Source organism: Rhinolophus hipposideros, assembly GCF_964194185.1.
Source record: "Rhinolophus hipposideros genome assembly, chromosome: 5".
In the NCBI taxonomy this organism is placed as follows: domain Eukaryota; kingdom Metazoa; phylum Chordata; class Mammalia; order Chiroptera; family Rhinolophidae; genus Rhinolophus; species Rhinolophus hipposideros.
Window position 1 is genome coordinate 92,234,557 of NC_138051.1, and position 12,568 is coordinate 92,247,124.

General features: G+C 39.7%; 1 protein-coding gene across 1 annotated transcript in view; it reads left to right on the top strand.

The window, feature by feature from the left end:
- Positions 1 to 12,568, top strand: part of CPSF2 (cleavage and polyadenylation specific factor 2) — a 36,977-nt gene that overhangs the window by 6,067 nt on the left and 18,342 nt on the right. Inside the window, exons 4-10 of the mRNA XM_081049624.1 lie at positions 6,489 to 6,670; positions 7,700 to 7,859; positions 7,938 to 8,043; positions 9,023 to 9,152; positions 9,890 to 10,005; positions 11,274 to 11,461; positions 12,147 to 12,437. Coding sequence (XP_080905750.1) covers positions 6,522 to 6,670; positions 7,700 to 7,859; positions 7,938 to 8,043; positions 9,023 to 9,152; positions 9,890 to 10,005; positions 11,274 to 11,461; positions 12,147 to 12,437 — 1,140 coding nt within the window. The 5' untranslated portion in view covers positions 6,489 to 6,521. The remainder of the gene's footprint in view (positions 1 to 6,488; positions 6,671 to 7,699; positions 7,860 to 7,937; positions 8,044 to 9,022; positions 9,153 to 9,889; positions 10,006 to 11,273; positions 11,462 to 12,146; positions 12,438 to 12,568) is intronic.

Genomic DNA, 12,568 nt, shown 5'->3' on the forward strand with positions numbered 1-12,568 from the left:
GCTTCACTCCGTGTTGATATTAACAGTTTGTGGTCAGTACCACAATCTGCTCCTGGTCTTGTGCCAGCAGAGAGAATACAGCTTCTCCGTCTCCTGCTTCCAATTACACAGTCTATCTGATTTCTGTATGGCCATCTGGTGAGACCCATGTGTAAGTCATCTCTTCGGTTGTTTGAAGCATGTGTTTGTGATGGACAATTTGTTGGCCTCGCAGAAATCCATGAGCCAACCTCCTGCTTCATTTCTGACCTCAAGCCCAAAATTTTGACAACATTTGATTCTACTTTATTTATTGCTTACTTTTGAGTTCCAATCATGTAAAATTATCAGCATGTCTTGTTTTGGGGTGTGACTAATTTCTTCTTGGATCCTGGCATAAAAGCTTTCATCATCTTCAGCCTTTGTATTTGGAGGATAGAGTGAATGAGGGTTATGTTAATTAAGTTTTCCTGGAAGTCTGATTGATATTATTTGGTCAGACCTTGCATTGTAGCCCCGGACTGTGCCACATCTTGCCTCAGTAGTAAAGCCACTCCATTTCTTCTGAGTTTGTCATTTCAAGAGGAGAACATTTAGTAGTTGCTTGACTGGAAATGTCCCTTTTCCGTTCATTTTAGTTCGCCAACACCAAGCACTGCAATGTAGAGACGTTCCATGTCTTGCTTTACAATTTCCAGTGTCCCTTGGTTCACGCTTCTTACAAAGTTCCATGTTCTGATTTTATGTGTTGTGTAGCATTGTAATTTCCTTTCACCTTTGTGCTTGTCGGCTGCTCGTTGTCCTTTTGGCTTTGGTCTTGTTGCGTCATTAGCAATAGTGCTGTTTGTACTTTTCTGTTTTTCCCCAGTAACTGAGTGCTTTCTGACCTGGGAGTCTCATAATTGAGTGCTTTCCGACCTGGGAGTCTCATCTTTCGGCATTATCTCGTATTTCACTTTGGAGTCTCATTATAGGGTTTTTAAGGTAAAAGGAAAGATACAAATAAAAGAAAATGCAGCAACGGTTTACCATTGCCTTCTGCTGTGCAGTGTGTGGGTCCAGACCACTTGCACTCGGGTCTATGGTATTGCATTTACCAAGTGCCTATGAAACGTCAGTGCCCCTGTGGGAGTAATTGTGGTACAAGAAGCTTTTTGGCAAGGAGAATTTCTTAGCTCCTTTCCAGAGTCTTGTACAAATTTGTCACGCAGGGGACCCTGCTTGCTGCGCCATTTGTCATGTGGGGCGTCCGGCGGGGTGGCAGGCAGAGTCTCAGCTCCCACTCCCCACATAAGAACGCAGGACATGGTGAGGCCAAAAAGGAACACCCACAGAGCCATAAGTAGGGGAGTCATATCACTATATTCTCACCGGCAGCATCCACCTCTCTGCAATCCGCTCTTGCTAGCCCCCATTTCCTCTGCTAGCGTAGCCACGGCAGTTATGTTAGTGGCCAATGGCTCACTGGTTACAGCTGACGGCCAACTAGCCACAGCTGATGGCCATCCAGTCACAGTTGACGGCCATTTATTACCTGAGCCAGCACCTTTCTATGTGAGGCCGAGAGCCTGGAAACTGCTTTCTGGGGTTCTGTCCCCACAACATTTTTCATCAAATAGAGAATTAGTATCTTTGTACTTCTCACACCTTACGAATAGGAACTGGCTAAGTCAATATACATTTTGAATTTTAACTTGTTTCAACAACTATTTTTTGAAAAACCACTATGCGCAAGACGTGCTAATACAGTAAGGATACAAAAATAGATCAAGCCCGGTCCTGCACTCAGAGACTTCTCCCAAGAGGGAGATACATATAAATGGGAAATTGTTACTGGCATGATAAGGGCACTAAGTTCATTTAATACTAGGTGTGCTTCATTCATTTAAGAAGCATTTATTGCCCACCGCTATGTATCGTGTTTCCCTGAAAATAAGACCTAACCGGAAAAAAAGCCCTAGCATGATTCTTCAGGATGACATCCCCTGAACATAAGCCCTAATGCGTCTTTTGGGGAAAAAAATTAATATAAGACCTGGTCTTATTTTTGGGGAAACACGGTATGAGGCATTGTGGGGGCATCAGACTATAACTGTGGCCAAATAGACAAGGTCCCTACTTTCATGGAGTCCATCTTCTAGTATGTGAATTAGAAGGAGAAAAGGGAATGGATAAAGTGAGTAAATAAAAAAACAGCAAGTATAGAAAGCACGGAGTCTTTTGAGGGAAATAGAATGATGTCAACAGGGTGTAACTAAGGTGGGGAAGGACATTAGGGTGATCAGAAAACATCTCTCAAATATTAAATTTGAAGCAGGGAAATGTGAGGTATGATAAAAAAATACAGTGAATGTTTAAATTTAAAAAAAATTAATTATAGTAAAAGATACATTGCTGGAGCCGGCCTCGTGGCTCGGCTGGTTGGAGCTCCGTGCTCCTAACGCTGAAGGCTGCTGGTTCGATTCCCACATGGGCCAGTGGGCTCTCAACCACAAGGTTGCTGGTTCAACTCCTTGACTCCTGCAAGGGATGGTGGGCTGCGCCCCCTGCAACTAAGATTGAACATAGCACCTTAAACTGAGCTACCGCTGAGCTCCCAGATGCTCCTTTGGTAGGAGCCTGGGCTCTCAACCACAAGGTTGCCGGTTCGACTCCCGCAAGGGATGGGGGACTGCACCCGCTGCAACTAGAAACGGCAACTGGACTTAGAGCTGAGCTGCGCCCTCCACAACTAAGATTGAAAGGACAACAACTTGACTTGGAAAAGTCCCGGAAGTACACACTGTTCCCCAATAAAATCCTGTTCTCCTTCCCCAATAAAATCTTTAAAAAAAAAAAAAAAGATACATTGCCATTAATCCCCCTCGAAATACTCCTCCCTTGCTTTGAACACACTTATCCCATCGTTGTTGCCACTTTCTGAAGCAGCTCTGGAAGTCGTCTTTTGTGAGTGTCTTTAGTTGTGCTGCCGTGGCTGCCTTGATGTCCTGAATCCTTTTGACTTTGGGGAAGAGCCAGAAGTCCCACAGTGCCAGATCTGGTGGATAAGGTGGATGAGGACACACATAATGTTTCTGTTTGACAGAAATTGCCGTCCCAGAAGCTATGTGTGACAAACTTTATGACACGCTGTGACCAAAAACTATGGTGAGTGCTGCTGCCGAGTGCCATCCAACAGAAAGGCAGGGGTCTTCAACATGGGAAACGGTGCATCGAACCTTAGTAATAGTGTGTGACATGTTTCAACTTGTTTGGTTTAGTCGGGTGTGAGCTACGGTGGAGCGAAGGTGTGTTTTAAAGTGTGCCATAAATCATACCCCATCATGACAGTGCTTCGTGTCACACATCACTTCTGGTACAGCAATTTGTGTCAAATAATAACATTATGGTATTTCCTCGTCCACCTTATTCACTGGATCCGGCACCATGAGACTTCTGGCTCTTCCCCAAAGTCAAAATGATTCATGACATTGAGGCAGCCATGACAGGGCAACTAAAGACATGAAAGAGAACTTCCAGAACTGCTTCAGACAGTGGCAACATCAATGGGACAAGTGTGTTCAAAACGAGGGGGGGAATTTTGAGGAGGATTAATGGCAAGGTGTCTTTTACTGCAGTACATTTTTTTTTGTTTGTTTATAAACTTTATTGAAGAATATTGGGGAACAGTGTGTTTCTCCAGGACCCATCAGCTCCAAGTCCTTGTCCTTCAGTCTAGTTGTGGAGGGCGCAGTTCACTGGCCCATGTGGGATTCGAACCGGTAACCCTGTTGTTCAGAGCACGCACTCTAATCAACTGAGCTAACCGGCCGCCCCAGACATTTTTTTTTTTTTAAATTTAAACATTCACCATATTGTTTGATCACACCTTGTTCAAACTAGTTAGAGATCTTGGTCACAGTGGACATAGAAGGAAATTCGAGAAATATAATGGAGGTTACAATACAGGATTTACTGATGGATTAGATGGATCTGGGAAGCAAAGTAAAGGAAGGAATCAAGGATGATGCCATCAGAGACCAAATGACATTGAAAGCTGTAGGACTGGGTGAGACTACCTAAAGAGAAAAATAAGAAAGAAGTCCTGCTGAACAGCACCGCCACATTTAGAAGTTTGAAGAGAGAAAGAGAAATTAACAAAGGAGATTGAGGACTAGCAGTTAGATATAAGGAAAACGAGAAGAGGGTTTGACAGAAGCAGAAAAGGAGTTTCAAGGAGGATGGAGTAATTAATTTTATTGAATGCTACAATAAAATTTCTAATAAGTTGAGGCTAGAGAAAAATGTCCACTGCCTTAAGTCATGTCGAGGTTTGTCAGTGGCCTTGATGAAAGCAGTTCTAGTGATATGTTGGAGAAAGATGCCAGATTTGGTAGTGTGAAATGGAAAATGGAGACACATTGATGGGCAAGTATTCTGAGAAATGTGTTCTGATAGGGGAGCATAGAAATCATGAAGTGGTTGCAGGGGATTGCAGGATTACGAGAGGGTTCTTTTAAGTTGGGAGTATCTGTCTATGCTAATAGGAATGGTACATCAGTGATACATGGATGATACAGTGGAGAGAGGGGATGAGCGTCTCTCTGCCAGGAAAGGGATCCAGAGCACACAGGGATTGGCCTTGGATGAGAGCAGGGCTACTTATTCCATGTACTGGAGACACAAGAGTGTACGTGCTGATAGGTTAAGAAATACCGTATTTGGAAAACGAGGAGCTACTGTCTACTTTTATTTGCTAATTGAAGAATGAGGTGAGATTATCAGCTGAGAGCAGGGTGGAGGGAGGGGTGATGATGCTTGAGCAGAGAAGAGATGTGAAATAATAGTCTCAGACACGGAAAGTCAGCCTACTAAGAAAAATAGGACCGATAGGTAGTACTTAGTGCCTGTTTGTGTTCTTTGGCCAAGAATTTAAAGAGCAAACAACACAGCTGTGTAATTTTTTTCCCCCACCCTTCCCCGGCAACGTTCAACGTTCAGCTACTGGAATAGACAGACAAGTGAATGACGAGTCAGTCAGGGTTGGGGTTTGGCTAGGCCAGCACAAAGAAGGACTAGAGTCGCGAGATACTTGAGAGCGTTTGCAAAATAATCATGGTGGGTCATAGATCCACAGTGAGGACATGAGTGGAGACCAGAGGGTAGTGAAAAAGTCATCAGTGGCTTAGAGATACCAGTGAGGCCAAAGGATTTTTGCAGTGAGCACACTACAAGAGTAAGTGAGGTGGCCGGCTGTGAGAGTGAGAGGCTTGAAGGTGACATTTTGAAAGTGGTGCCGCTTACTGGTAGTGATGAGTATAAACTATGGTGGGGGCTGAAGTGAAATGAAGATTACTGGAGTTGAGAAAGTCAAGGAACTAAAAGTCAACATAGAAGTTACTGAGAGGAAGACTGAGTCAGAACGAAAGTTCTCAATGAGGGAGCTCAGATGAATGGATGCCAGCAATGAGAAGAAAGGAAGGAAAGCTCATGGTGAACTAACTGGGTGGCATGACCTTTTAATGGGACTGGAGTATTTGAAGGGGAAGACATAGCTTGGAAGCAGCAGCAGGAGCAAGGAACCCATACTTCCTGCGTTTGGGGTACGGGGAGTACAAGAGAAAAAGCCTCTTGAGAAGGCTGCAGGAGAAACAGTATTATTTGAGAACAGCCAGATCTCTGAAAATAAGCAGGTGAAGAGAACCCCTAGAGAAGTTGAAGTAACGGGTGACTATAGTCATAGTTCCAGAGGGTGTACTGGGAGGACTTGGGAGGGAGAAGAGGTAGGTGGTTGTGTCCGACTAGCAGATGTCCACGTCGGTGATAATGGATAAGTAGGAGTCTCGGAGGTTTGGCTGTCGCTGAGGAGAACAAGCTGGGAGGTGTAGTGTGATTAGCCCCCTGACGGGGACAGTGTACCTTAGTTTGTTGGTACAGCCTTGGGGGGACGGTGACAGATCATTAGGTGTGCAGTGACCTCTCCTACTTGCATAGTTAGCCGGGAAAGGCTCATTTATTTTAAGGAGCTTAGATCTGGAATGTTTCTGTGGAGCTGTACCTTGTTAGTGAATATTTTTATAACATCTGTTGAATAGCACACAATTCTAGCTCTAGGCCCTAAATCACAACAGATGTGTTCACGTTATGGCTTCTTGAAATATATGTAGTAGGCATCCCAATACCCTTTTGATATATATATGTTAATCCTCATGTTTTATAGACTGGGATCCATGGGTGAGGAAAGGTTAATTAGCTTGTCTGTAACCACAGAGGAGCAGATTCAGGTCTGGGTCTGTCTGACTCCAAAGTCCACTACTTTCCATCAAAGCCCAGTGGGGAGCCACAGACTGTAAACAAGATCGTGCTTGCGCTTGTAAACTTGGCAGTGATGGAAATGGGTCTTTAAAATGTTTGCTTTCCGTGTCTATGGAATTTCTGCCCACTTAGACGTTTGATATAATTTTAATGTGTCTATTATGTATGTTAGACTGTACTTTTATGCTTAACTATATTTTTATTTCTTTTGAAAGAACCTTTTGGATTGCTGTTATTGGACCAAAAAAATGACATCTATAATCAAATTAACTACCCTCTCTGGGGTTCAAGAAGAGTCTGCTCTTTGTTATCTTCTCCAAGTCGACGAGTTTAGATTTTTATTGGACTGTGGCTGGGATGAGCACTTTTCTATGGATATTATAGATTCCCTGAGGAAGTAAGTTACTTTTAATGTTTCTAGACTTTCAGTAAATCAACTTCTCTTTTCTACACTGTACTACCGTTTTCATGTTACACAGTGTTTGCTTTTTTGGCTCTAATTTAGTTTATAGTAGAAGACTTAGTTTTCCTTATGCCAAAGAGTGAATGTTTTCACTTGTAAAGTTTGATTGACTTATAAGCTGTTATTTGAAATTTGGCAAAATCTTACATTGTTACTTGGCTAATAGATCTCAGTAGAAATGTTTGCATACTTATTTTAAAAAAGAGCTAGATGAAGTTTATAAGAATTTGAAGAGAGGAAAAGCCTTCCATGTGAAAGTTCTGTAGCCAGAGCAGATTAGCTTACTTTTTGTATCTTTTGATGCTAGACATGGAGAATTGGTGCTCAGAACAGTGACCATGAGATACAAAGGGATACTAACCCATCAAAGAAAAATTCGGTTATGTTTGCAGTATTGTACTAATTATGGAAGGGAAGAGGACTTAAACATTTAAAAAACTTAGAGCTTTTAGCAAAAAATGGTTTTTCTTGCTAATTTCTTTTGTCAATGAGAGCATGTGCTTTGAAATTGAAGTTTTACTGTAAAGAATGTGCTGTCAGTCATGATAAAAAGCTGGGACAAAAATCTGTAATAAATATGTGGCCATTTAAATATCATCTCCTTAATTTCTGAAATTCCAAGCTGAGTTCTATTTATACTATTTAATAGTATAAAAGGTAGCCACTTGAAATCAGCTTACAATGTGGTGTCTACTGTTTTGCTTTCTTTTACTTTTCTTTTTTAAATGTTTCTATGCACTGCATACGTGTAACTGATACCATAATTTTGATATCTATGCAGGACAGGGATGGTAATAATTGAAATTCATAGGTATCATACTTCTCAGCTCTTAGTTTTGCTCTTTTACCCCAGCGTAGTCTTCAGAATATTGAGAGGACTCAGATTGGTGAGTTAGTTTTGAGTATCCTGCCTTTATCCTTAAGACAGGATTTGAGAAAGTCATTTCACTTGCGTTCTCCTAGGCACGTTCACCAGATCGATGCCGTGCTATTGTCTCACCCCGACCCCCTCCATCTCGGTGCCCTCCCGTACGCCGTCGGAAAGTTGGGTCTGAACTGTGCCATCTATGCAACCATTCCTGTTTATAAAATGGGACAGATGTTCATGTATGATCTTTATCAGGTAATTGGAGCAATTAAAAAAATTTTTAACACTCATGCAGTGATCATTTTTAACCTTTTACTTGTGTTATTCTTTTAGTCTCGACACAATACAGAAGATTTTACACTCTTTACATTAGATGATGTGGACGCAGCCTTTGATAAAATACAGCAGTTAAAATTCTCTCAGATTGTGAATTTGAAAGGTAAAAAATGTTTCCAGTTGTAAATAATTGGACGAATGGGATTTAACCTACTGAAAAGTACAAGGGGAATTTGTAGTAAAAATTGTAGGCATTATGGTGTGAAGAATAAAAAATTAGCGTTTTTTGATAAGAACTCTGATCTTCCCCCACATCCTCTGGATTTTAAACTATTCCAGACGAAGTACTCACAAAATGTTCACAACTCAGGCCTTTTCCCGTGTAACTTGGGAAAGACTTCTTTGTGTTGACTGTGTAGGATGCACAGAGGTGATGTGGGCAGGTCCTCCGAGGAGCTCACCATTAGGTTGAGATGATAAAGTAGCTCAGGTGACTAAACGTAGTGACTGAAGTAAATGAAGTGCTCTGGCGGCACAGAGTAGAAAATGACAATTCTAGAACCAAGCATTACAATGTTTATGATTTAATTAGGTCAGGAAGGCATGTGTTAAGTATATATTCATCATCTGTAGAGAATTGTATTAAAGATTTTCAGACGTGAACCCTGGCATTAAAAAAATGGTGCAACAGTGGAATCTGACAATGAATGGTCTCATCAGTTTTGCTTGTACTTAGTTTTTCCGTAGGATACATTCTTTACTGTAATGAGATTTGAATGGTCAGTTTAGAGGTTAGCAAAAATGGAAACATTTGATAAATGTGTGTGCAATATAAATATTAAAAATTATTAGTCCATACTAAGTAATTTAACAGTAAAAGTAATTTTAAGTCCAGTAATCCTAATCATAAGCACAAATATGTCTTCAAGCATACATCATAAAATGACACGAGTATGTGCCTCCATGAGGGAATGGAGTAGCTGGGGGACAGGAGAATAGACTTGCATTTCACTGTATGCCTTTTCACTTCTGAATTTTATATCATCGTGTATATTACCTATTAAAAAATAGCTTACCAATAAATAACCTCTCTTTAGGGTTGTAAAAGAAATCTGAGTATTCTCATTATCTTGTTGACACAGGAAAAGGCCATGGCTTGTCCATCACACCTCTGCCAGCTGGTCACATGATCGGTGGAACGATATGGAAAATAGTCAAAGATGGAGAAGAAGAAATTGTGTATGCCGTTGACTTCAACCACAAGAGGGAGATGTAGGTACAGCAAGAGAAAAGCCAACGAAAATGCAATGGGTGTTACTTTGTACTTTGGAGGGAAAAGTTTAAACGAGAAATCTAAAGCAATTCAAAAACACCAAATAGTGAATATTTTCAAAATTACGTAATTGTTTGCATTGTAAGGGAAAATCATGGTATCAGAGATAAAAGATATAGTTGAAATGTACACGTTAGTATCCTCTCTAAAACAGATATCTCCCTGGAGATGCTACAAAGGAGATTAATTTTTGTACATCAAACTATATATGCACTGACCTGCTATTTAAAGGAAGTTTGTGATGTTTTTTTTTTTTTTTTTGGTAAAGTCAGTAATTACCATCTAATATAAATCTAAAGTCAGACTCCCTTTAAAAGGAGACACAATAGTTTAATGTTAAATACTTCAGTTTGTACGCACACCATATTATATCGATGATATCTGAATGATGGTAAATCTGGAACTCTGGAAGATCTTAAGTTTTTAAAAAAAAATTTTTGAATTTACCAGATTTTCTTTTCTTTTCTTTCTTTTTTTCTTTTATTTTATTTTTACATCCCTCACACCGTGAACCCCCCTCCTCCCCAGATATTCTTATCAGTGATCATGTATGTATACTTTTATAGTTAGACGAAAGAAGAACCTTACAAAAGAAATTCTTATTTTTTTTAGGTAAGATAAGCTATTGTTTATTTGAATTGATATAAAATATTTCTCTTCGTCAACTTTGTTATAGCCACTTAAATGGATGTTCCCTGGAAATGCTAAGCAGACCCTCCCTACTCATCACCGATTCATTTAATGCCACGTATGTGCAGCCGAGGAGAAAACAGAGAGACGAGCAACTTCTGAGTATGTGTTACATAAGGTCCTTTTTAAAGAGCTGTGGAAGTGCATGGTAGTATGAGTTACTGTTTATTCGGTTCTGGTTAACACTTTTCTTGTCATAAGAGATTTGCTAACTCCATTATTTTTGAAAAAATATTATGCGGCTATATCCATATTTTGTACAAAAAGATGCTCTAATTGGTTTGAATTTAACTTTTGTGAGATAGGCAAAAAGATTGGCTTCTCCCTGCCTCAGCACATAGCTACCTCTCCCTGGCACACATTGATATATGTCCAGGGAATGCCAAAATATATAAAAATCTCACATAAATCTATTAGAAAAATATTTATACTCTAACAGAAAAGTGACTAAAGGAGATAAATGAGGGTGCGAATAGTTCACTGATTTGGGTGTTGGGTGTTTTACACTCTAGTAGCCTTGGTTCTAACAAGGTGCCCCTGTACCACCTTTCATTGCTTCTGCTTTGTCTTGAGTTGCTTTACCTTCCAGTTTTTATAAGCTGCATGGGATTTCAACAGGGAAAGTTGTATTCCACTTTTAAACATGTTTGAAACCACTGCCTTAGTCCATCTACTTAAAAAGTTGTAACTCGTTTACTATGTTACACTAACTTTAAGAAGGTTTTCAATTCTTGTTTTTGCTAGAGTTTGGTTTTACCAAATATTTTCAAGCAGACTTTCATCTAGAGCAAAGACATCTATTCAAATCTATTTATAAAGATATATTTGTTGGAAGAGAATATGGTCAATATTTTATAGGCGTACATACATTTAAAATAAGCATGTATTACTATAAAGTACAAGTGTGTATGTGCGTGTGTGTGTGTGTGTGTGTGTGTGTGTGTGTAAATTTGGGAGTTATAATGAAGTTTATTGGGTGAAGTTTATTGGGACAGGTGAAATGGAGTAAACTGGAAACCCAGGTTGGTTGCATTTGTCCTACTCATTCAATTTTCCCAGTGTACTGTACAAATATCATTTTCTATGTGTACTATGGGTGGAAGGGTTGGAAACAAACCACTGATTTATAATTTTTCAATGAAAAAAATTGTGAGTTGATGGCATTGTTTTTCACTCCTAGAAAGACACATTCACAGAATAAAAAGTATTTGCAATCATTTGAATGGAATTCTTTTGTTTTGTACCTGGCCCAATAATTGCTTATTTATAAATGATAGTTTTTATAGTAAAAACATGGGGATAAAGTTACTTTCCATTTTGTAGCAAAGTATTGTTATGTTCTATAGGAATTTCACATTCTTGTTTTCTAGCAAATGTCCTGGAAACACTTCGAGGTGATGGAAATGTATTAATAGCAGTGGACACTGCAGGCAGAGTTTTGGAACTTGCTCAACTCCTGGATCAGATTTGGAGAACGAAAGATGCAGGATTGGGTGTTTACTCATTGGCACTCCTGAATAATGTCAGTTACAATGTGGTGGAGTTTTCTAAGTCCCAGGTTTGTTTTCACGTTATCATTTGTAACAAAGCAGTTTGCTACAGAGTTTAGGCTTATGGAAACAATATGGGAATGTCCCTTTGGGTTTTATTTTTCTGTTGACGAGGTTGATGATGATGATGGTGATCATGATAATGACGATAGTAATAAAAGTTAATCAATCACTTAACTGTTCTTTGTGCTTTATGTGTACTATGTCATTTAATCCTTACAGACCCTATGAAGTAGGTTCTGTTTTCTTCCCCCATTTTACAGATTGGGCAAGTTGCTTCTCCTCTGACACTACCACAATCTATAAAATGGAGACAAAAATAGAACCAACCTTATAGGATATAAATGTTAGAATTCATTTTTCTCTTCCTTGTGAATAAGCTCTTGTCCTTGAAATAGCAATCTCTGGAGTAAGATATTCATTTAGAACTTACACACGGCCTTCTTAATAGATTTAAGTAACTTCTAAGTGAAACATAATGCAAAATTGGGTTTTTAGGGATGAACGCTGGGGTGGCAGCATCTAATGGGGAACAGAGGCAGAAAATAAGCTGCTTGTCAAGATAATACAAATTAAGCAACCAGTGGTGGGGAGCAAGCCTTAAGATAGAACTTGATCTCTGGACTGTTGTAAAATACACTGAAGTTATAATATAGCATTTTCTAATTATTGTCATCTTTCCCCCCATATTAGGTAGAATGGATGAGTGATAAACTGATGAGATGTTTTGAAGACAAAAGAAATAACCCATTTCAGTTTCGCCACCTCTCTTTGTGTCATGGTCTTTCTGACTTGGCCCGAGTGCCTAGCCCGAAAGTGGTCCTTGCCAGCCAACCCGACTTGGAATGCGGATTTTCTAGGGATCTCTTTATTCAATGGTGTCAGGACCCCAAGAACTCAATCATTCTAACTTACAGAACTACTCCTGGGACGTTAGCACGTTTCCTAATTGATAATCCTTCTGAAAAAGTTACAGAAATAGAGGTAAGCACTTGCGTGTGAACTTTATCTTAACACTGTTTTGGGAATACAGTATGTATGATGTATAAAAATCAGTGACCAGAAAGAAAACTCAAAACTTTTTCAGGATTTTTATCAGAATAACAGTGGAGAGC